At 36.0% G+C, this 10,775-nt stretch overlaps 3 protein-coding genes and 1 non-coding gene across 4 annotated transcripts in view; 3 read left to right on the forward strand and 1 right to left on the reverse strand.

The window, feature by feature from the left end:
* Window positions 1–711: 711 nt before the first annotated feature.
* LOC100181960 (COMM domain-containing protein 5) lies at window positions 712–4,362 on the forward strand. The gene is made up of 4 exons (XM_002131145.5): window positions 712–894; window positions 1,348–1,534; window positions 2,536–2,758; window positions 3,308–4,362. The coding sequence occupies exons 1-4, from the start codon at window positions 777–779 to the stop codon at window positions 3,407–3,409; spliced, it is 630 nt and encodes a 209-aa protein (XP_002131181.1). The 5' UTR covers window positions 712–776; the 3' UTR covers window positions 3,410–4,362.
* Window positions 4,363–4,581: 219 nt separating this feature from the next.
* On the forward strand, window positions 4,582–8,031 carry LOC100184328 (beta-1,4-galactosyltransferase 4-like). Its single transcript, XM_002124989.3, has 5 exons — window positions 4,582–5,996; window positions 6,549–6,679; window positions 6,799–7,014; window positions 7,291–7,479; window positions 7,783–8,031. Exons 1-5 carry the CDS (start codon window positions 5,484–5,486, stop codon window positions 8,015–8,017), a joined length of 1,284 nt encoding a protein of 427 aa, XP_002125025.1. The 5' UTR covers window positions 4,582–5,483; the 3' UTR covers window positions 8,018–8,031.
* Window positions 4,624–4,696, reverse strand: trnar-ccu. Its single transcript has one exon. It is a non-coding gene; the product is annotated as a tRNA-Arg (tRNA).
* A 2,634-nt stretch (window positions 8,032–10,665) lies between the features above and the next one.
* Window positions 10,666–10,775, forward strand: part of LOC100186727 — a 9,556-nt gene continuing 9,446 nt past the window's right edge. The window contains exon 1 of the mRNA XM_026837323.1: window positions 10,666–10,765. The gene's annotated coding sequence lies outside the window, so the exon portion shown is untranslated. The remainder of the gene's footprint in view (window positions 10,766–10,775) is intronic.

Consider the following 10,775-nt stretch of genomic DNA (forward strand, 5'->3'; position numbering starts at 1 on the left):
TGGTCTGTGATTGTGACAAATGTAAAGTGTAAAAGAAAGAAAGTTTTACCGTTTACTTTACCATATTACGAACTTAAATTTGTTCCATCAGTTAGGTTTATTTGACCGACACTTCAGTATTTTTTGACAGCTAGTTTATAAAGTGTCAACAAAACAATAACCTTGAATTGGTTGCACCACTTTTCACAGGTGTTTATATAAGTTAGGTTGTATTTGACCGACACTTCAGTATTTTTTGACAGCTACTTTTATAAAGTGTCAACAAAACAATAACCTTGAATTGGTTGCACCACTTTTCACAGGTGTTTATGTAAGTTAGGTTGTATTTGGCTGACAGTTTTCATAAATATAGTGAATACAGTAAGGATCTGGTGCTACGAAAACGTAACAGACCAAAATCAAGCCCAATCAATTGTTTAATAAAAGACAGGGTGCTAGTAAAGAATCTCCCCCGCCCCCACCTTATTTGCTAACCACTAACCCCTAGGTTAGGGGTTTAGGTGTTAATGGTTTATGGGGTTAGTGGTTATAGGGGTTAGTAGTTAGTGGTTCTAGGGGTTAGTTAGCAAATAAGGGGTTAAGTGGTTAGCAAATATGGTTAGCAAATAAGGGGGTTTAGCAAATAAGGGGGGGGGGGGAGAGATTCTTCACTAGCACCAACAGTTTTTAACTGTTAAGTAAGTTTATTGGTTTCCCTCGCTGTAGAATCTCATCCATATAGAACACAGCTAAAGTATAACAGTTGTTGTTTGTTAAACTTCTCAGATTTATTTAAAATGTCCGGAATTAAAGATCATGTCAACTTTCTGGGTTACCCTCTACCACCAGGTGTCTCACTTTTAGTGAAATCCTTGAAAAAGTATGATATTTCTGTGTTCGAGCGACTGGTAACAGGTAAAACTGTTTTAACTTCAGTGTTATTTATCTAAAACAAAAAATAATAACAAACCTAAAAAGACCTGATTTTGTGTTTTCTGCTACTATTGTGTGCGTATATGTCTTGGACAAGACACTTAACGGCAATTGCTTCAACCCATTTGTCGTTTATGGTTGTCTACATTTTCGGGCATACAGAAAAGATGACTGTCGTGGCTCCGCCACTCGATAATAAATAAGTTACATACGTGGTAACTTGTAAGCGGGCACGAAGTGTATGAAACAGAACACCCGTGTTATAACGATTGTCGTTGCCCATCATGCGAGGATGAACAAGTTACATACGTGGTAACCCATAAGCGGGCACGAGGTGTATGAAACAGAACACTCGTGTTGTAATGTCATTGCCACAATACACAAGAATTAATAAGTTACTTATATTCATTCACTGATCTAACACCTAATCTACAGTTGCAGTTGAGATGTCATCGGATACAAATCCTACAAACCACAAGTTTTCAAACCTGACCAAAGGAATTTCGAAAGAAGCTATCAACCATATTTATCCCGGTGTGTTTACAATAATTAGAAAAGCCATGAGAACACCCAAAAATTTACTGAAGAAAAATGTTTTCGAAAACGATCTGAATGAAATAATGTAAGTAGGACATGCTTTTCAATGTTTTAGCAAAATCTGGGGTGACATTGTTAAAATACAGTTACATTACACTCATAGTTGTCAAACATAGGGAACGTCATTGATTAATGTGGTGAATGCAATATACTTTGGCTCTGCTTGTTTGTATAGACACCTAACAGCAGGGTAAAATCTGGGGTGACATTGTTAAAATACAGTTACACTCATAGTTGTCAAACATAGGGAACCTCATTGACTAATGTGGTGAATGCAATATACTTTGGCTCTGCTTGTTTGTATAGACACCTAACAGCAGGGTAAAATCTGGGGTGACATTGTTAAAATACAGTTACACTCATAGTTGTCAAACATAGGAAACGTCATTGATTAATGTGGTGAATGCAATATACTTTGGCTCTGCTTGTTTGTATAGACACCTAACAGCAGGGTAAAATCTGGGGTGACATTGTTAAAATACAGTTACACTCATAGTTGTCAAACATAGGGAACCTCATTGACTAATGTGGTGAATGCAATATACTTTGGCTCTGCTTGTTTGTATAGACACCTAACAGCAGGGTAAAATCTGGGGTGACATTGTTAAAATACAGTTACACTCATAGTTGTCAAACATAGGAAACGTCATTGATTAATGTGGTGAATGCAATATACTTTGGCTCTGCTTGTTTGTATAGACACCTAACAGCAGGGTAAAATCTGGGGTGAAGTGTTAAACTTTATGTTACACTCATAGCGTCATGTCAAAATGATTAATGGTAATCTCTCCCATCCAACTCTGGTCTAAATCCCAGGTCCTATGGCGTGCCACACTGTAGGATCTCACCCATATAGAATAGAATGTGCATATACAATGTTGGTGTAATGGGCCAACTCTGGTCTAAATCCCAGGTCCCATGACATGCCTCACTGTAGGATCTCACCTATATAGAATAGAATGTGCATATACAATGTTGGGGTAATCAGACAACTCTGGTTTAAATGGTTACACTTCAATATTTCAGGCTACCGACATCATTTCACGCTCCACTGAGCACAGCTTTGTTCGGTGATGCACGTCCTTCGTTAGAAGACAATGCACATCAACAGTGCCCTCATGTGGCAACGTTATCCAAGCTTCGTTGGCGCGTAGACGTAGCGATATCAAACGCATCTTTAAACAGAGTAATGGAACCAACTATATTGATCACAATAACCACAGATAAAGGAGAAGAACATACACTTGAAGTTAGTTTAATAAAAATATAGTTTCATAAATTACAAATATGTAGTTTAATATATGTAAAATATATATCATTTTATAGTAATTCAGTTATTAAACATAAAAGTTAGTTTAATAAAAATAATAAAGTTAACATAGTTTGATATAAAATAATTATAACTAATAATAGTTATATATTTATATATATATTTATTTATAGGTATTTTGTATAGATTATAAAACATAAAAATTTAGTTTCATTCATTCAAGTTTAGCAGCCACCTATTATTTCACACTTTTAGTTGTAATGTATGCCGTTTTTATTGACTGTCGTTTTGCTGCTAATTCCTTCCTATATATTGTTATAAATAATCTAATTTTCTTCTTTACCTCGAATAACTATATTTTATTTTAACTTTTTACAAGATAGTCATATGTTATACTGACCTAAGTGTAAAAGTGTTTTTAACATATGAGCTGCACGTTTGGTATTTAAAATCCAAGCATGTGGCAACTCGACTGTGTTGTCATGAAGGTGGCAACCACAGATAAGTTACTCATATTACCTTCTTCAGGTATCAAAAGAAAAATTCCACCAACTCCGGTATTCTGTGCTTGAGGTTTTAAACTACATGCAGCAGTTGGAGAAACGATCAATCTTTCAAGTTGAAACTTAAATGTTTAATATTTTTCAAACATTACAAAATATAAAATTAAAAAATTCATATTTATTTTGTCTCTAGTTAGTAATTGGCATTTTGTAGCTTTTTTGATTATTTAAAAATTGCTTTTCTGGTAAACAATAATAATACTAAGGTTTATTGTACCGTAGGCGCCAAACCTGGGGTGGCAGGGTGGGCAGGCCAACCATAAAGATTTCTACACTGAATTAATCAGTAAACATTACAAAACAACTAATAAGTTAGATTTGTTTCACATGAATGTGTGTCTAGTTATCCCTGCCTTCCCTCTCCCTGTGTTTATAAAAGTTAAGAGCCTATTCTACCAAACTTTTTAATTGTCTTTTAAATCGCTGTATTTTTAAATATGTTTACAATAAACCTGATGTATTATTTTACAAGAGAAGCAATTTTAGAAGCAATTATTGTGGCAACAGAAGTAATATATTTTTTAGGTTAATATAAATATTTAAAAAAATTATTTAACCAACATATTTTAGTTAAACACCTGAAAAAATTAACATACGTAACAAATTAAAAACTTATGATGATTAGTTTCTATTGCCTTTTTTCCCCATTCTCTCACTTTCATTAACTCCCTTTTAAATGATCATTGAAGTGAATATTTTTCTCATAATGTTGGGGTAAGAAGGCCTATGTTTTCATTCTTTTTCCTCGTCTCATTTTGTAATAGACAAAAAAATATTTAATGGAATATAAAACTGTATCCTCCTGGCTATAAAAGAGAATTGTTAACGCGATTAGGAAATATAAGATGATACATCGATATCAAGCTTTTCCCACAATATACAATATTTTTTACTGTAATTAAAACTCATTTAAAAATCAAAAAAACTCATTTAAAAATCTTTGCCATAAATTTGTTGTCATCCAAATGACTTTATGTTGATTTACGTTCACATTCGTGCAATACAATAATATTACAAAAATTGTCCTGCTAGCTACATATGGTAGGGTGGCGAAAGGTGGTCCATGTTTTCATTCTATTTTCTAATCCCATTCAGTAGTAAACAAAGAACATTTAAGGAATTATAAAACCATATCCTTACGACTTCCATAGACCGTTGGTAATTGTTTAAAACACAATTAGAATATTCAGTGTCCCATCTTCCCCCATGGTTCTAGGATGGGTTAATTAAAGAAAAAGTAATTATTTACAGTGGTTATAAGACGGGTGCTGAAATTGTAAGCACCTCGGATGGGACTCGAACCCACAATCCTTGGCTTAGGAGGCCAATGCCTTATCCATTAGGCCACCGAGGCTCACACACTCGTTACATTAAGTGGCGTTTACAATAGAGATCGACTCGGTGTACAAAAGCCAAAGAAATATCCACACCCAGAGTTGTTCAGAACAGCAGTAGGACTTGACAGTGAGCATGAGGTATGTTTTCTACACCAATTGTTATGACGTACATAGCTAAATACTGAGACACTTTCTTGGTTTGTAAAACCGTTTAATTGTATTTTCCAAAAGAGCCCATCATTATTAATTAAGAGTGTAGTTACAACAGCGGTTATAATAACAACAGTGTAACTATACAAACAAATATAACAGAGACACCAGGGGTACTTTGTATATCTTGGTAGTAGTTTTGTCGCAGCTGTATTATACCAGCTAGGTGTTAAGAAATCTTTGCAAAACATAAGGGTTTAGCTATAACATAAAATAGAAAAAAGCTTCAAATAAATAGATTCGCAATTTCTTTTAAGAAAATAACAACATTCATACGTTTTAACGCATTTTGCTTCAGCGTTAGAAAAAAGTTGTAACTGGACTTTAAAGAAGTGTTGTGCCTAGGAAACTAGTTTATTTTGCTAAAATAAGTAGATCGGGTCAGATGCTCTATATTTTTTTATTCATTTTTATCGTCCCATTTTGCAGCAAACAAATATTATTTACCGAACAAAATAGCCGTATCTTCATATAACTGCTAAAACCACGATTAGAAAGGTGAGATATTATGTGCTAACAGTATGCCAACTTTCCCCACTTTAGCTTCTGTTTGTAAATTATGTTGTTTTTATTCTTTTACAGTGGTACTTAATTATGACTGGTTCTCGTTTATTTATTGGAAGAGGTTCCCGTTTAAAAAACGTGATTATACTGTTTATATTCGTCAACTTGGTCGCTGGGTTTGCTTATATACACCATCTCATTGAAACGAAAAACCGAAACTCAACGGGAAATGTTTCATCCGCTAGAAGGAGCCATGCAGCTGCGCATGGTTTCATAAATGCGTTGTCAAACCAACGCCGATCCCATGTCGCGCAATATCCAAAGAAATATCACTCGGTGCATCACGGATCGCATAAAACGCATCACAGGTGGCAGAAGACGCGTCACGAAGTTCGTAAAACTCCTCACAGAAATCATCACGGATATCACCATCGTCATCACATGCATCACGATCATGCGCGTCATAGTCACGTGGGCCATCACGGACACTCATCACTGCGTAATCATCGTGTGAAACAACGCCCATTATACGTCAGAGATGACGAGAAGGAATATTGGATGGAAAACGGTGAGGAATATAAAGAAACAAGAAACCTAACAACGGTTTGTGATGGCTGGGATAATATATTGCAATCAAGTTATTAGTGGTTAGCATGCCTTTCTCTAAGACATAGCTTTGTCGCTGCTACCATTGTGGGCGTATATGTGCCCTTGGATAAGATGCTTAACGACAACTTCTCCAACCCATTGGGTACTATAACGGGTTGTCTAATTTGTCTAATTTGTAGAAAAATTATCACCACCCACAAACTTACATACGTGGTAACTCGTAAGCGGGCATGAGGTGTATGAAGCAGAACACCCGTGTTATAACGACTGTCGTTACACCGCCATGCGAGGATAAATAAGTTACATACGTGGTAACTTGTAAGCGGGCACGAGGTGTATAAAACAACACCCGTGTTATAACGACTGTCGTTGCCCCGCCATGCGAGGATAAATAAGTTACATACGTGGTAACTTGCAAGCGGGCACGAGGTGTATAAAACAACACCCGTGTTATAACGACTTTCATTGCACCACCACATGAGGATAAATAATTTTTATTTGATTAAGTATTTTTTATATTAAAGTGAATAACTCTTTTGTTGTCAGGCGATGAGCATTTCTTCAAGTGACGTCATGTTTGATGACGTTGCGGCGGAGAATCCGTATTTGGAAATCGGAGGATATTTCAAACCAAATACGAAGCCACGTGGAAAACTAGCAGTCATTATTCCGTTCAGGTTGGTGATGTCATACCGTATCGGCGTCATAAAAGTGTATAGTGATTTCATTTTGTTGTTTTTATTATTAAAGTCTTCGCAACTATGTGTTTTACGAAATAAATTTTTGTTACTCTTAGAAACCGAAAATTTCACCTTCGAGTACTTCTTCATTATTTGCACCCTGTGCTACAATCACAACGATTCGAGTATTGTATTTACGTCATTAATCAGTCAAACAAAGGGGTCTTTAATAAAGGAGCTTTAATGAACGTAGGGTACTTGGAGGCCATGAAACGTCACAATTACTCTTGTTACGTATTTCATGACGTAGATCTGCTACCAGAAGAACATAGGTACGTCCTGAATGACGTATAGCATAGTGGTTAGCCCGTGTGATTTTAGAAAATAAATTAGTTAAATTTATTTATACAATTAACTAGTCCTTACATTCCGCAAAATGTCGCTCTTGAGTTGTCGAAATTTGTTTCAGCTGTGCATGAGATTAATTACTTTGCAAGCTGCCAGAACAATTTGCTACCTTTTAAATAAAGCTTACCCTGTCAACTGCAAAAAATACTTGACGACCTAAACACTCTACGTCACTATTAAAATTCATTACGTCATCACAGATGCTTGTACACGTGCTCCGATGACGTCAGACACATATCTACTGGCATTAGCAAGTTCAAGTACAAATTGGTGGGCGGGGTCACAGTTGGGGGCGTCTCCGCATTCACAACAGCTCAACTACAGCGGGTAAACGGGTGGTCGAATCGTTACGTTGGTTGGGGCGGCGAAGACGACGACATGGCGATCAGGTCGGTGCTTCTGTGACGTCATAGTAACAAAAATGACGTCACGATGTCTATAACGCCAACTTTATGAAAGTTGTAAAACTAATGTTTAAGTTTCGGCATGATGACGTCATATACATGTCTTATGGCGTCTTAATTTAAATGACATCACAAAGGCAATGCTAAGAATGATATCATACTGGCATTGACGTCATTTTTAGTAAATTTAGTTGGTTTAAAGTTAAGATTATGCAATTTGGGTCTACAAATTTATTTTCTTTCACGTCACTTACATATACTATGACGTCATAATATTGTTAATTACAGAATCCGCGCGCATGGAATGAGGATTAGACGACCATCTCCTTCGCTGTGTAAGTTTACGTCGTTGCCCCATGGCCCTGACCCGGGAAACCCCCTAAACAAGAAACGTTTCAACATGCTACGTCACACAACCAAGGAAATGTTCGGGGATGGTGTGAACTCGGTCGAGTACTCGGTGCTCGGAGAAACATTGCAAGCTACGTTTACGAACATAACTGTGGAACTGGGAAAATACTAAAGTGTATCTTTATATGTGCAAAGTGTATGTTTAAGACCAAAAGTAGTAACACCATCTATTGTAAGTTTCCGGTACAGTGTTTGGTTTTTATTTCTTAACGATGGAATAGTGTTTAATTCGTATATCGTGTTGAAGTCATTCATATTGCGACAAAATGGTTTACCAATCCTATGTAATTAATAACGGATTAAGGGTAAAAAACGCTTAGCTGATTTTATCCGAGATTGGCAAGCAACGACACTTTTTGCACTACGGATGTTCTATTTTATACAACTCGTGGCTGATTTTGTAACTAGCTTTGTGTGTCTTGCCCAAATCGTTTACATGTGGTGCGTAACTGTGTAATTAACTATTTTCATTTGTTTGTAGGCTATGGCTGAAAATTTAGACAAACCGTAATCGACCACCGAATTAAAGCAAAACCTTAATCTTGCTCAAAGACACTCGGCTACGTATTGCTAACAACGTCTAGGCTCGAATCCGTATCTTTTGGTAGTGATATACATTACATCTATACGGCTTTTAACGTTAAAGCGATAACGCCACAATAATGAATTAAAACACGATTTACGGGAACCAATCGTACATCGGTTTAGAAAATGTCCGACAAGAAATTCTGTGAACATGTCATGTCGTATTGATAACAGTCTTGCTCAATCTATTTGTTTTACCAAATATGGAGAAGGGTATTGGGAGAAAGGAAAACACAGAAGATTATAAAGAGCCAAGTTTTGCAGCATTTCGACACTTTGTTGCAAAAGTTTTGAAGTCGATATTGAAACGTTTTTAAGAATATTAACAGGGTTTAATTTAATGTTTTCATCTGTTAAAATTATTGCAATTTAAGGTTTTTTATTGGAGATATTCGAATATTTTACAAAGATAAAAAAATAATGGTTTTAACAGTAAAGCATTTCTTTTTTAATTGTAAACGAGCATCGGTTTATAAAAAAAAATGAACAACTCCTGGTGTATTTATTTCTTGGTTTGTTCTTTTTACACCGAGGCGAGCTACGCTCTATGGTAAACGCCGCTTTAAAGAACAAACAAAGAAATATCTGCGCTGACTTGCGCTGAGGGTGTAAAAATTTCTTTGTTTGTTTCTTAACACCAAGGCCAGCTAGTGTTAACGTCACTTAAAACAAACAGAGAATTATCTACGCTGAACAACGCTGGGTGTGGAAACCATTGCATAAAATACGTTTGTAAAACAGCTTAAGCAATATCAACGCTCGAAGTTTATAACAAAAATATTTATCTGTTAGTTACTTTTGACCCAGTAAAGTTACACACTATGCGGCATCGGGTATACGCGTTGTCATTATGAGTCGTATGTTTGCTTGTAGAATACCTTGATTAATTAACAGCTTATGGAAGGCAAACATTCAATGTGTGTTTAATCATACGCCTTATATTGTCTTAAACTGCGACCGTGTGTAATGTGGCCGGCATTTTGCGGGTTCTTATACTTTTAAAGGTTGGGTTTTTCGTAACTTGTTATTGTAGCCGTTGTTTTATTGCATAGTAAAGATGATATTTCTGTTTTCAGAAAGGTAAGGTTTGGTAAAGTTAGAGAAAGAAGAGTGTTCAATATTTTTAAAATTTTAGGAGAGCGTGTATAGACATTTGTGTTTTTGCGGACTTTTTAGATATGACATATTTGATTCATGTACGATAAAGTTAGGCATTCATACGTTTAAATCGAGCTGTTGTAATTGTTGCAGTGTGTGAATAAGCAGATATGACATTTGGTTGGTTTGGTCATTTATATATTCTTGTGGGTCGAAACTTGAGTGACTTATCCATGGTTGCCACTCCGATGCCCACAGTCGAGTTGCTGAAGCTATTGCAGTGTGTGGATACGCGACTTTTGATTTTATACGCAATTAAAAAATATATGGGTTCGTAAAAGACGCAACTGTATAGTAATATGCGGTCACGCACTCAGCTTTAAATAGGCGACAAACTTAACTCCGTAAAGCACCGTCGGTCAAAATTCCAAATAACCAAAATTCGCTAATATAAGTTCCTTGCATAGTTTCCATACATAAGATATAACCAGACACCTGGGAACTTATATATAATTGTGGTTGCCTTTTTTCGTTGAAGAATTAACTGTCAAGCATAATAGACGTATACTGCTACTACGTGGTCTGTAAATACTTTAAGCTAGTTGTCAAGCAAGTGCAGTTAATCCAGTTATGCTTATACGTAGAAACGGCAACTCGGTATACAAGCCTATTATAGACTTTATAACCACGTGCAATAATTTAAATTTCGTAACATGATTTATTTGAAAATATTTAAAATCTTTTGAAAATAATTTTAAGATTCGTACATAATTTTAAAATATACCAGTCTCCCTATGCTGCTGCTATACAAAGGCGTGGTTTGTTATAGACAGACTGATTTACGGCCGATATTTTGAAAACCTTACTTGAATTCACTGGGTTTGTAAAAATGTCCGTAAAATGTCTTGCCCAGAGACACAGCTTAATGCATTGTAATTCTAACCAAACACCCAAGTTCTTATTCTAACATGTTGATGTCATTTTAAACCAGCTTCTCAAGCGCCACCATTGGAATTTGAACCCAGTAACCCAAATTTACGATTTTTTTATTTGCAGAAGACAATATGAAATTTGTAAAATATCTCTTCCTCCTGCTGGTTCTCCTTCTTGTTTCTTCTTTGCTCCTGGAGAGCGCAGGAGTGGGAAGCAAAGAAGAGAGAAGGGAGAGACGAAGAAGGCGACGAAAA

Source organism: Ciona intestinalis, chromosome 13 (genome assembly GCF_000224145.3).
Source record: "Ciona intestinalis chromosome 13, KH, whole genome shotgun sequence".
Lineage (NCBI taxonomy): Eukaryota > Metazoa > Chordata > Ascidiacea > Phlebobranchia > Cionidae > Ciona > Ciona intestinalis.